The sequence below is a fragment of the Arvicanthis niloticus genome, chromosome X, assembly GCF_011762505.2.
Source record: "Arvicanthis niloticus isolate mArvNil1 chromosome X, mArvNil1.pat.X, whole genome shotgun sequence".
Classification (NCBI taxonomy): Eukaryota; Metazoa; Chordata; class Mammalia; order Rodentia; family Muridae; genus Arvicanthis; species Arvicanthis niloticus.
Genome location: NC_047679.1, coordinates 11,350,131 through 11,361,011, shown reverse-complemented (window position 1 = coordinate 11,361,011; position 10,881 = coordinate 11,350,131). Strand labels below are relative to the sequence as shown.

At 47.0% G+C, this 10,881-nt stretch overlaps 1 protein-coding gene across 3 annotated transcripts; it reads left to right on the top strand.

Moving 5' to 3' along the window:
- The first annotated feature begins 742 nt into the window (after positions 1-742).
- On the top strand, positions 743-10,857 carry Slc35a2 (solute carrier family 35 member A2). Of its 3 annotated transcripts, none has more exons than XR_004604549.2 (5): positions 743-885; positions 2,226-2,408; positions 6,475-6,626; positions 8,525-9,809; positions 10,582-10,857. XR_004604549.2 is itself a non-coding variant. In XM_076918536.1 (5 exons), the coding sequence occupies exons 1-5, from the start codon at positions 795-797 to the stop codon at positions 10,690-10,692; spliced, it is 681 nt and encodes a 226-aa protein (XP_076774651.1). In that variant the 5' UTR covers positions 743-794; the 3' UTR covers positions 10,693-10,857. The 3 variants fall into 3 exon arrangements, 2 of the variants coding, with proteins under 2 accessions (XP_076774651.1, XP_034341221.1); XM_076918536.1 differs by having other exon boundaries at positions 9,115-9,258; XM_034485330.2 differs by having other exon boundaries at positions 8,525-9,258.
- The last annotated feature ends 24 nt before the right edge of the window (positions 10,858-10,881 follow it).

The window sequence follows — 10,881 nt, the reverse complement described above, 5'->3', positions numbered from 1 at the left end:
AACCACAGCGGGGCTTGTCTGACTGGTTTGTTTGTTTGGGGTAGGGTCTTTTGAATCCCATTCTTTCCCCAAACTTGGAGTACTGGGATTTGCTTGCACAGAATTCCCAGGCTCCAACTAGAATCTTTCTAGCACTTTCTGTCTAGCTTTTAACCATTTAATTTTGTCTCTACCTTTCACGCTTCTCCTTTGCATCTTCCTCATCTCACCTCCTTTAGTTTCTGACGTCTGCCCCTCATTCTCTTCTATTATGGTCACGATCCCTGCTTCACTAGTCCCGCCTTCTCGAAAGTCCCGTTCCTCCCAGTTGGCCTCTGGACCTTAGAGGGCGGGACCTGACTGGAAAGGGAATGGAACTGATTCTGACGCGACAAGGGTGGTGCTATCTGGGGTTTCCAATAAGAAGCCGAGATGGCGGAACGACGGAACCAATGAAACCATAGGACTGTTTGGACAGGTGGTTATGGACAGTCAGGGTCAGTGAGGCGTGCGAACGAGAGATGGGGGCCTGGTCTACGGTCACGAGTGTGTAAATAAGGCCTACGTAAAGGCTGTGGGAGACGATCTGCGGCACCCTTGCTCTCCTTTTTTTGATGGAATCTGGGAACCTGAAACCACCATTTTAGAATCAAGCTGGGACCCAACCGGCTAAGAACACCTCCCTCCCGACACACACCCTCCCCCCCCCCCTCCGGGCTAATGCCCCGCCCTCCACACCGGAGGTCCGGAAACGGACGTGATGGATACGGAAGTAGCCTGCTGTTGCCGAGGGGACAGGACGGGCAGATGCCAACATGGCAGCGGTTGGGGTTGGCGGATCTGCCGCTGCGGCTGGGACAGGGGCTGTGGCCCCGGGCGCGTTGGAACCTGGGTCCGCTACAGCGGGTGAGGTGGCCTGAAGTAGAGGCGTTGGCTGGGCGGAGGTTGGAATTCTTGAGGGTGGAATGAACCTAGACTGAAGTGACAGCTCATCTCGTGTGAATGGACCTGTGTGTTAGTGTATGTGTGCGTGCGTGCGTGGTGGGAAAAAGGAAGGAGAGAATGGACCATTGTATGTTGCGGGTAGGAAGCAGTCATTCTGTGGGTGACTGTGGCTGGGGTCCTGGATTTGCAAATAGAGACCACTGTGAATGTGCGGGGAATTTCCTTTTGAGGAGGCTAAGAACACTGAGAATCTTCGGAGGAGGGTGGTAATCCTTAATGTAGAAGGGAGAGACGATTGTGGTGGTGAGAGTTTTTCCTTATAGAAGGGAGATATGACTCTTAGGGTGGTGGCTTCTTCCTTATAAAGGGACCTTATAAATTGTCAGGGTGGGGCACATCCTTGTATGTCTAGTGGATCCATTTTGAGCATGAAGCTGTCCTTCATTACATGGAGAGAATGTTCTGGGGATGTTCCTTCCAAATGGAAATAGTTCTATTTGTGTTGAGGTGGGAGGGTTCCTTCCTTATAGGTCAGAAAGAACATTCAGAAGGTGCCAAGTGCTTCTATATGGCAAAGAGAGCTCATTGTGAGTGTGGGTAGAACAAAGAATAATTCATTGGCTGGGAGGAGGGCATACAGCAGAGGGAGGACGAACCATATGCGGTAGGGAAAGTATTTCCATATGTGATTAAAATAATCAGACTATTGGGGTAATTATATGAGATGGAAAAGTAGAACAAACCTCAGGAGGTGAACATCTTAAGCAGTTGTCCCTTTTATTATATTGCAACGTTATTTCATTTATGGGCCAGTCCTGCAAGTAGAAACATCACTTCATAGAAATCCTCAATTTGTTCATCCACAAAACAGACTTTTTCCTAGTACCTTCAGAAGTCAAGTAATGCGAATCCATGTAAATCCCTTAGTACACTGGTAGGCGTGCTGGAAGGATTCAGTAACTCTTGGGACTGCTGTCTGAGAAAGAGTGGCTTTCCCTGGAGGGAGAAGTAGCAAAGATGAGTGTGCAGAGCCTGTCCTGGTCATTTCCTCACACTTAAGGGTTTCAGATTAAGAGCTAGTCAGACTGGGACCCACTTCACCCTGTCTTGCCCCACTTTTACCATAAACTGATGGTGTGGAAACAGGTAAAGATCAGACTCTCATTTGGGTCAGGATGTGCAGACAGAGGAAGTCCCAAGGGCCAAAAGGTTTTTTTGATTGAGAAAAGAGGAATGAAGTGGGTGGCCATACCCCAGCTTCTGACTCCATCCTTCTCCAATGTTCCTTCCACTCCCTGCAGCTCACCGGCGCCTCAAGTATATATCCTTAGCTGTGCTGGTGGTCCAGAATGCCTCCCTCATCCTCAGCATCCGCTATGCTCGAACACTGCCTGGGGACCGCTTCTTTGCCACCACTGCTGTGGTCATGGCTGAAGTGCTCAAAGGTCTCACCTGCCTCCTGCTGCTCTTCGCACAAAAGAGGGGTATGAGTCACAAATGGGATGGTTGGTGGGACTTCTAAGTTAAGTGTGTAAACACACCTGGACAGTTTGCTGGGCGAGTATACTGGTGTGTCTGAAAATGCTTGGGGAGTATGTAAGATCATCTAAGCTTCCTGGCCGCTGGAGCTGTGTGAAGTTGCATGTCCACTTGTATATTCCTTATACCTGAGAACTACAGTAGTGAGATAGTCTGCCCACAAGGCAACAGAAGATTCTTGCTGATTCAAAGATTTAATGACAGCATGAAGATCAGGAGCTCAAGATAATATAAGTTCAAGGTTAGCCTCGGCTACATTTGATTAGCTCAAAAAAAGAGAGAAAAAAATTTTGTAATATAAAGAATTCTCTCTCTGTGTGTCTCTCTCTTCTCTCTCTCACACACAGGCACACACACACACACACACACACACACACACTCAGAACGAATAATAAAATAGTAAAAATGTGCTTCTATCCATTATCCAGGTTGACAATTATCAACTCTTGGTCATAAAACCACATCAGTGGCTAACTGCTCACTGCTAATCTATATATCTTTTACATATCTGCACCTTTATAGAACCAGCTGGGTATAGTGTTGTGCACTTTTTTTGTTTCTTTTTCAAGGCAGGGTTTTTCTGTGTAACAGCCCTGGCTGTCCTGGAACTCACTCTGTAGACCAGGCTGGCCTCGAACTCATAAGGATCTGTCTTCTGTCTGCCTCTGCCTCCCAAGTGCTGGGATTAAAGATGTGCACCTCCCCCCAACCCCTGTCATGCACTCATAACTGCAGCTGTTCAACATGTTTATGCAGAGGACCAGTTAATTCTATGAACTCAAGGTTATCTTGAGCAACATTTTAGTGTTCCATTTGAAAACAAGAAAAAGTCAGCAATAAGTAAATGAAAGTATACTGCCTGGAGTTGGGGTTGAAGACCTATAGTCTCATAACCAATCCTGGCTATTTACTTTGAGAGAAAAGATCTGAGTAGATGGTTTTCAGCTGACATTCATTCTAAAGCCAGAAAGCCAGGATCAAAAGTAAGTGTTTTAGTTAGAAGAGATGACAGAGGTTCTGGTTAGTCAACAGAATGATGGACTGGGTATTAGGACTATCTTGTACCTCACTGGTACAATTAGGAATAAGTATGCTCTAATTGTATTTTGAGAGAAAAGTTCTACTTTAACAGGAAGAGTGATATGTAGGAGAAGCTAAGTGGGAAGGAGTACTGAGAGGAAGAGATGGAGTAAGGAGAGAAGATGAAGGAGAGGAGAAGCTAGGTGATGAGAGAGAGAAAGAGAGAGGGGGCATGGAGGCAGATGTTCACATGTCTCCACCAGTCAAAGATAGTTTTTATATCTAGGTTGGGTATTGGGTTACGCTTCTGATTGAGCATTACCAAACTTATAAATTCTTTGATTAACATTTTTAAAAAATCATATAAAAGCAAAAAGGAAAGGGGGGGCATGGGACAGGGGTGTTCTAGGGAGGGGAAATGTGGAAAGGGGATGGCATCTTAAATGTAAATAAAATATAAAAAGAAAGAAAAAGTCAGCAATAAGTAAATGAAAGTATACTGCCTGGAGTTGGGGGTGTGGCTTAATGGCAGCGTGCTTGCCCAGCAAGTATAAAGCTCTGACTTCGATATCCATCCCCCCATAAACCAGTTGATAAATGCCTATAATCTGAGGCAGAAGATCAGCAGTTCAAGGTCATCTTTGGCTATAAAATAAACTCAGAGAAAGCCTGAACTATCTGGAATTCTATCTCAAAAACATATACTAAGAAATCATACATGGAAAATTAAACAATAAAGATGGGTGTGGTGGTTCAAACCTGTAAGTCCAGCACATGCGAGGCAGAAGAAACCTAAGTTTCAAGACTTCCTGGGCTGAAGCAAGACCTTGGCTCAAAATAAAACAAACAAATAAAAATTCCCCAAAGCCACCAAAGGACAGAAAAGCAAAGCCAGACCTGTAGGCTTGTAATCCTGGCTACCTGAGAAGCTGAGGCAGGAAGATCCTAAGTTCAACACTAGACTGGTCAACTTTGTAAGACCTAGTCTCAAAAGAAAACATAGGATGGGCAAGATAGCTCAGCAGATAGAAGCTCTTGCCATGCCAACCTGAGGACCTGAGCCCTATCAGAGCCTGTGATGGATGGAGAGAAATTACTTCAGCCTCTACATTGTCCTTTGACTTCCACACGTGCACCATGGAATGTGCATGCCCACACTTACACACATGCATCACACAAACATAAAGTACTGGAAATGTATGTAGCTCAGCTCTAAAGAGCACTTGTCTAGCTTGTTCAGGGCTGTAGGTTCAATCCCATCTTGCACACACACACGCGCACACACACCAGTAGTGGTTGAGAAGATGGCTTCATGTGTAAAATGCTTGCTGTACATGAGTGAGGATCTGGTTTAAGCTCAGAACCCTCATCAGCACCAGGCATGGTGGCATGCATTTAATCTAAGCTTGTCTTTGTGAGTTCAGGGACAGGGAGATAGTGGACTGGCAGGTGATTGGAGACTGCTGGTCCGTGCGCTCACTGGCCAGCCAGTCTAACTGAAAGATCCAGGCCTGTTGCAAACAAAAGGTGGAGCCAGGCAGTGGTGGCACATGCCTTTGATCCTAGCACTTGGGAAGCAGAGGCAGGCGGACTACAGAGCTAGTTCTAGGACAGCCAATGCTACCTTCAGAGAAACCTGAGAGAGAGAGAGAGAGAGAGAGAGAGAGAGAGAGAGAGAGAGAGAAGGGGAGGAAGAGGAAGAAGAAGAGGAGGAGGAGGTAGAGAAAGCTGGGGAGGTGGCTCAGTAGGTAAGAGCGCAGTCTGCTCTTCCAGCAGGCTGAATTCAGTTCCTAGTACCTCTACCACGTGGCTCACAACCTCCTATAACTCCAGTTCCAGAGGATCCAATACATCTGGCCTGCACAGGCACTGCTCACACATGTATTCAGACACATATATACACACAATTTTTTAAACCTTAAAAAACAAAATAAGGTAGGGCTTGAGAGATGGCTCAGCTGTTAAAAGCATTGGCGGCTGCTCTTCCAGAAGTCCCAATCTATTGCCAGCATCTACATGGTGGCTCACATTTGTAGCCCCAGTTCCAAGGGACCTGACATCCTCTTCCAGCCTCTTTGGGCGATACACACATGGATACACACAATCATTTATGCATACATATGTACACATACATGCATAAACTCATTTACATAAAAATAAACCTTAAGATAGAGAGTGATAGCAAAGACATCCAACATCAGCCTCTGTCTTCCATGTGTACAGCCCAGGCTCCACAGAGAGACTGTTTTGAGAAGAAAGATTTAAAAAAAGACATCATTCATCCATAGGGCAGGGGCAGCTTCTTAATGTATCTAGGACTGAGAAGAAAGATGTTTGGGTGGGAAATGTACCATTAAGGACTTAGGATGTCTAAAAGACTTATACTGGATGTGTAGCTCAGTGGTGTGTCAGGCCCTAGGTAAAACCCCAAACAAGTCTGGAATTTTCCGTCTGTGTCACACCGTTCTAGGTACTTGGTGATTATTTCATTGTATACATATGTTTGTTCAGTGTCAGGAAGGTATGATGAACTGTAGTTGATTCCAGGTAGGGTGGGATGCATTCATAGTTTTGTGACCATTAGTTTTCTTTTCTTACAGTGTTGGGGTAGAACCTGGGGGCACACATCTGTTAGGCAAGCACCCCACCACTGAACTATATCTGCATTCCTTTTTGCAGTAAGTTGAGTATCACAAAGGCTTTTTTTGAAAGGCAAGGTCGTACTCGTTAGTCCTGGCTATCCTGGGATTCAGTATGTAAAGAAGCCTGGCCTCAAACTACTGAAGATGTGCCTGCCTCTGCCTCCTGAGTGCTGCAATAAAAGGCTTGCATCACCATGCTTGGCTCAGAAAGAGCTTTGGCATTGTTATACTGTAGGAGAAACTGCAAGAGAGCTGGCAGGGGGAGGGGGCATCGTTCAGTGGTGGTGGAGGTTGAGACTAGAAGGAGCCATGCCTGGTTCCAACCTTCAGCAGAGCCTCCTCCTCCTAGGTAATGTGAAGCACCTGGTCCTCTTCCTCCATGAAGCTGTCCTGGTACAATATGTGGACACACTCAAGCTCGCAGTGCCCTCTCTCATCTATACCTTGCAGAATAACCTCCAGTATGTTGCCATTACCAACTTGCCAGCTGCCACTTTCCAGGTGAGCCTCCAGCTTAGCATAGCCCCTGGGGGTCTAGGAGAGGGGGGCTATAGATGGAAGGAGGGAGACAGCCTGCAAAGAACAGGTACTATGTCACTTTCAGAATGGTCTTGGGACTCCCTTAAATTTGGTTTGTTTATGTGTCAAAACTGAAAGAGAGAGATGCTTAGATAACTGAAAATATACCTGGGGCCCGACATGTTGACATATACCTGCAAATCCAGTACTCAGGAGGCTGAAGCAGAAGGGCTTGGGGTTCAAGAACAGATTGGACTACATAAAGAAACTGTCTTGGGATTCAACAGTTAAGAACACTGGCTGCTCTTCTACGGGAACTGGGTTTGATTCCCAGCACCCACATGGTGGCTCACAACCATCTGTAGCTTCATTTTCAGAGGATCTTTCCCTCCAAAGGCACTAGGCATGCATGTGATGCACAGACATACAGACATGCAAAACGCCAATACACAACTGGGCAGGGGTGGCCATATGCATTATCTGTGTATGTTTTGAGTGTATATAATATATAAATAATATATAGATTAACAAAAGAAATCCTATCCCAAAGAAAAGAAATACCTGGAAAGAGTCCTTGAGTGCTTATTGATAAGTCTGAGGCATTTGTGGATAGTCTTGTATTCATACAAGGTTGGTTAAAGAGCCTAGACTAAAGCCATGCGACTTTAATCCCAGTCCTCTGGGGAGGCAGAGACAAGCAGATCTCTGTAAGTTTGAGGTCAGCCTCTGGTCTACAGAGTTCCAGAACACCCAGGACTACACGTAGAACCCCTGTCTTTAAAAAAAACAACAACAACAAATAAATGCCTATGTGCTACAACAAGGTTGCCTGCATTGAAATCCCCGTGCACAGCTTTCAGGCTCTGGGATTAGGGTACAGTCACTTACCAATCTGTGCCTTTGTTTGCTTATCTTTTTGTTTTATTTCATTTTGTTTCCTTTGAGACAGGGTCTCATGTAACCCAGGCTGGCCAGGAACTCGTTATGTACCAGATGGTGAGCTCAACCTTTCAAGTGTTGGGGTTAGACCTGAGTGGCACTGTGTCTTGTTTATGAGGTGCTAGAGACTGACCCAAAGTTTGCTAAGCAAAACTACCAGCTAAACTATATCTTCAGCTTTTATGGTTTTGTTTGTTTGTTTGTTTGTTTTTGGAGACAGGCTCTTGCTATGTGGGTCAGTCTGGCCTTGAACTTATGGTTTAACCCCTAAGTGCTGTAATTTCAGTCATGTGCCACCATGCCTAGCATTCTGATCAGTGAATTGCAGATTATAGTGGTGACCAGTTTCATAGTAGTTGTAAAGGTTAAATGTATAAATCCCGATAGAGATAGAGATGCATGCTGGGCACATACATAGTAATCTGTGAATATGTTCTGGATTTGTTATGGTTGAGTCATTTGTATGAAGACTTCCCTTATCACAAAGCTTTATTTATTCATCACCTACTTGGAGGTGTTTTATATACACCAGCCTTATTTTACAGAGATGATGCCAGGTCTCAGGAAGGACAAGTGATTTGTCCTTATATAACCAAGGATGACTTTGAATTTCTGATCCTCCTGCCTCCATTTCCCAAAGGCTGGGATTACAGGTGTATGCCTCTGCGCCTGGGTTATGCAGTCCTGGGCATGGAACCCAGAAGTCTGTGTGTGCTATGTGAGTCCTTCACCAATTGAACTACATCCCTTAGTCATGTGGAAGGGTCTTTAGGAACTAGTTAGCCGCAGGTTAGTCAGTGGTTAGTGGCTAGTTTATTTTCATGTACCCCACCTTATCCTTTTCATTGTTCCCAAAGGCCCACAATGGGTGCTGTGCCAACCCCCTTGCACTTTCTGGGAGTTGGGACAAGCCCTCAGTGCCTTTCACATGCAACTTGCAGGTGACGTATCAGCTGAAGATCCTGACCACAGCGCTGTTCTCCGTGCTGATGCTGAACCGCACCCTCTCACGCCTGCAGTGGGCCTCCCTGCTGCTGCTCTTCACTGGTGTTGCCATTGTCCAGGCACAGCAAGCTGGTGGGAGTGGCCCCCGGTCCCTGGATCAGAACCCAGGGGCAGGCTTAGCAGCCGTTGTGGCCTCCTGTCTCTCCTCAGGCTTCGCTGGTGTCTACTTTGAGAAGATCCTCAAAGGGAGCTCAGGTTCTGTGTGGCTGCGGAACCTCCAGCTCGGCCTCTTTGGCACAGCACTGGGCCTGGTGGGGCTCTGGTGGGCTGAGGGCACTGCCGTGGCCAGTCAAGGCTTCTTCTTTGGGTACACACCTGCTGTCTGGGGTGTAGTATTAAACCAAGCCTTTGGTGGGCTCCTGGTGGCTGTTGTTGTCAAGTATGCTGACAACATCCTCAAGGGCTTTGCCACCTCCCTGTCCATTGTGTTGTCCACTGTTGCCTCCATCCGCCTCTTTGGCTTCCACCTGGACCCCTTATTTGCCCTGGGCGCTGGGCTCGTCATTGGTGCCGTCTACCTCTACAGCCTTCCCCGAGGTGCAGTCAAAGCCATAGCCTCTGCCTCTGCCTCTGCCTCTGGGCCCTGCATTCACCAGCAGCCTCCTGGGCAGCCACCCCCACCGCAGCTGTCTTCTCGAGGAGAACTCATCACGGAGCCCTTTCTGCCAAAGTCAGTGCTGGTGAAGTGAGAGCTGCTGCTGGGGGGTGGGGGTGGGGACAGGGCAGGGCGTTGGGTTGGAGGGGGTTAGAATTCTGCAGGTTCAAAGTTGTTGCCAGGGCCTGACTCTTGTGGGGTCGGAGGGGTTTTTTTCTCCCATATTTCTAGAGGAATATGGAACTAAGGCTGAATGTCACATGAATGCTCCCTGAGAGATGGACTCCCCTCTCCTGGAGGAGCTTTGTAGAGCTGCTTCCTCTGCCTCGGGCTAACCTCTTTGGGAACAGGGTTGGGGTACTGCTATTCCAGGCCTTTCCCCCACGACCCTCTGGTGGAGATGTCCTGTCTCACATGCCTGGGACAGTTCATCCCAGCCATCCTGCAGACTGGACAAAAGCAGCTCTCCAGTAACGACTAATGACTACTCGTGGGGTTCCATTTGCTATTGTATGAGGCCTTCTCTCCTGCACCATCACCCTGGATCATGACAACAGCTTGGTCTCTGATGTGGCTTTGGGACAGTTTCCCTGCTACAGAGACCCTTGAAGATCAATCAGCCTGTTGTAAGTGCCCAGAACCAGGAGAGAGGCACAAGCTGACAATTTCCAATCAGCTCATCTTGGGGATGGGGGCAATAAGTGATTTGATTTCCAATAGTTTGGGGATTGGTGATATAATCAGATCAATGATCCAGAGTGTTGGGAAAATGGGGATGGGAGGTCCTTGAAGTGGCTAAATCTCGTGTTAATGAAGAGACAGAGGCAAAGGCTTACCTTCAGAACCATCCAGAGAGGAAAACTAAAGCTGCCAGTCCTACTCTTGCAGCTCCATTGGCCGTTTAAAAACACCCTGATTTCATGGTGGGTGTCAGAATTGATGAAACATGGAACCTGCACCCCTGCACTCCCCAAAGCTTATTAACTCCTTAACTGTATCCCAGATGTGTGTGTGTGTGTGTGTGTGTGTGTGTGTGTGTGTGTGTGTGTGTACGCACGCGTAAGTGCATGCATGGCAGGTGCCTGGGCTGTCTTTGCTATATGTAAATAGGGCCACTGGATCTTTATTTTTGATTAATTTGTTCTGATTTTTTTTTGGTTTGTTTTTTAAGGAACTGTAATGAACAAATGTCAGGTTACCCAATGCCAAATAAAGATGATGTATTTATTTAGACCACGTGTAGCTTTCTGACCCAGGGGCCTGCTCTTTCTACATAAGCACCATTACTAACTCCAGGATTACTAGCTTACTACCAGCCACCCTCGCTTGCTCAGGAAACCCACCCAGCAGCCCACCCCAGCTTTCTGTGTTTCTCTTTCCTTCCCGTTTTCTCCACAGGTTGCTCACCAAGGTGAAGGGATCGTAGCTGCTGGAACAGAAGACACTGGCCTGCCTTCGTTCTCCCTTCTTGCCCTGGCCCAGCTGGGACTAAGCTCTTATCAGTATTAGGGGTTAGGTGAGGTAGACATGGGAGCTCCCTGTCCCCACCAACCCCGCCCCACATAGGGCTGACATGACTAACCTCTGTTAATGGGCCCACCTCAACTCCTGCTATCTTTACAGTATTTCTTAGGTGAGTTTCTGCAAATAAAATGTGTTTTGCACCTTGTGAAATTGGGTTGGAAAGCCTGGAAAGAA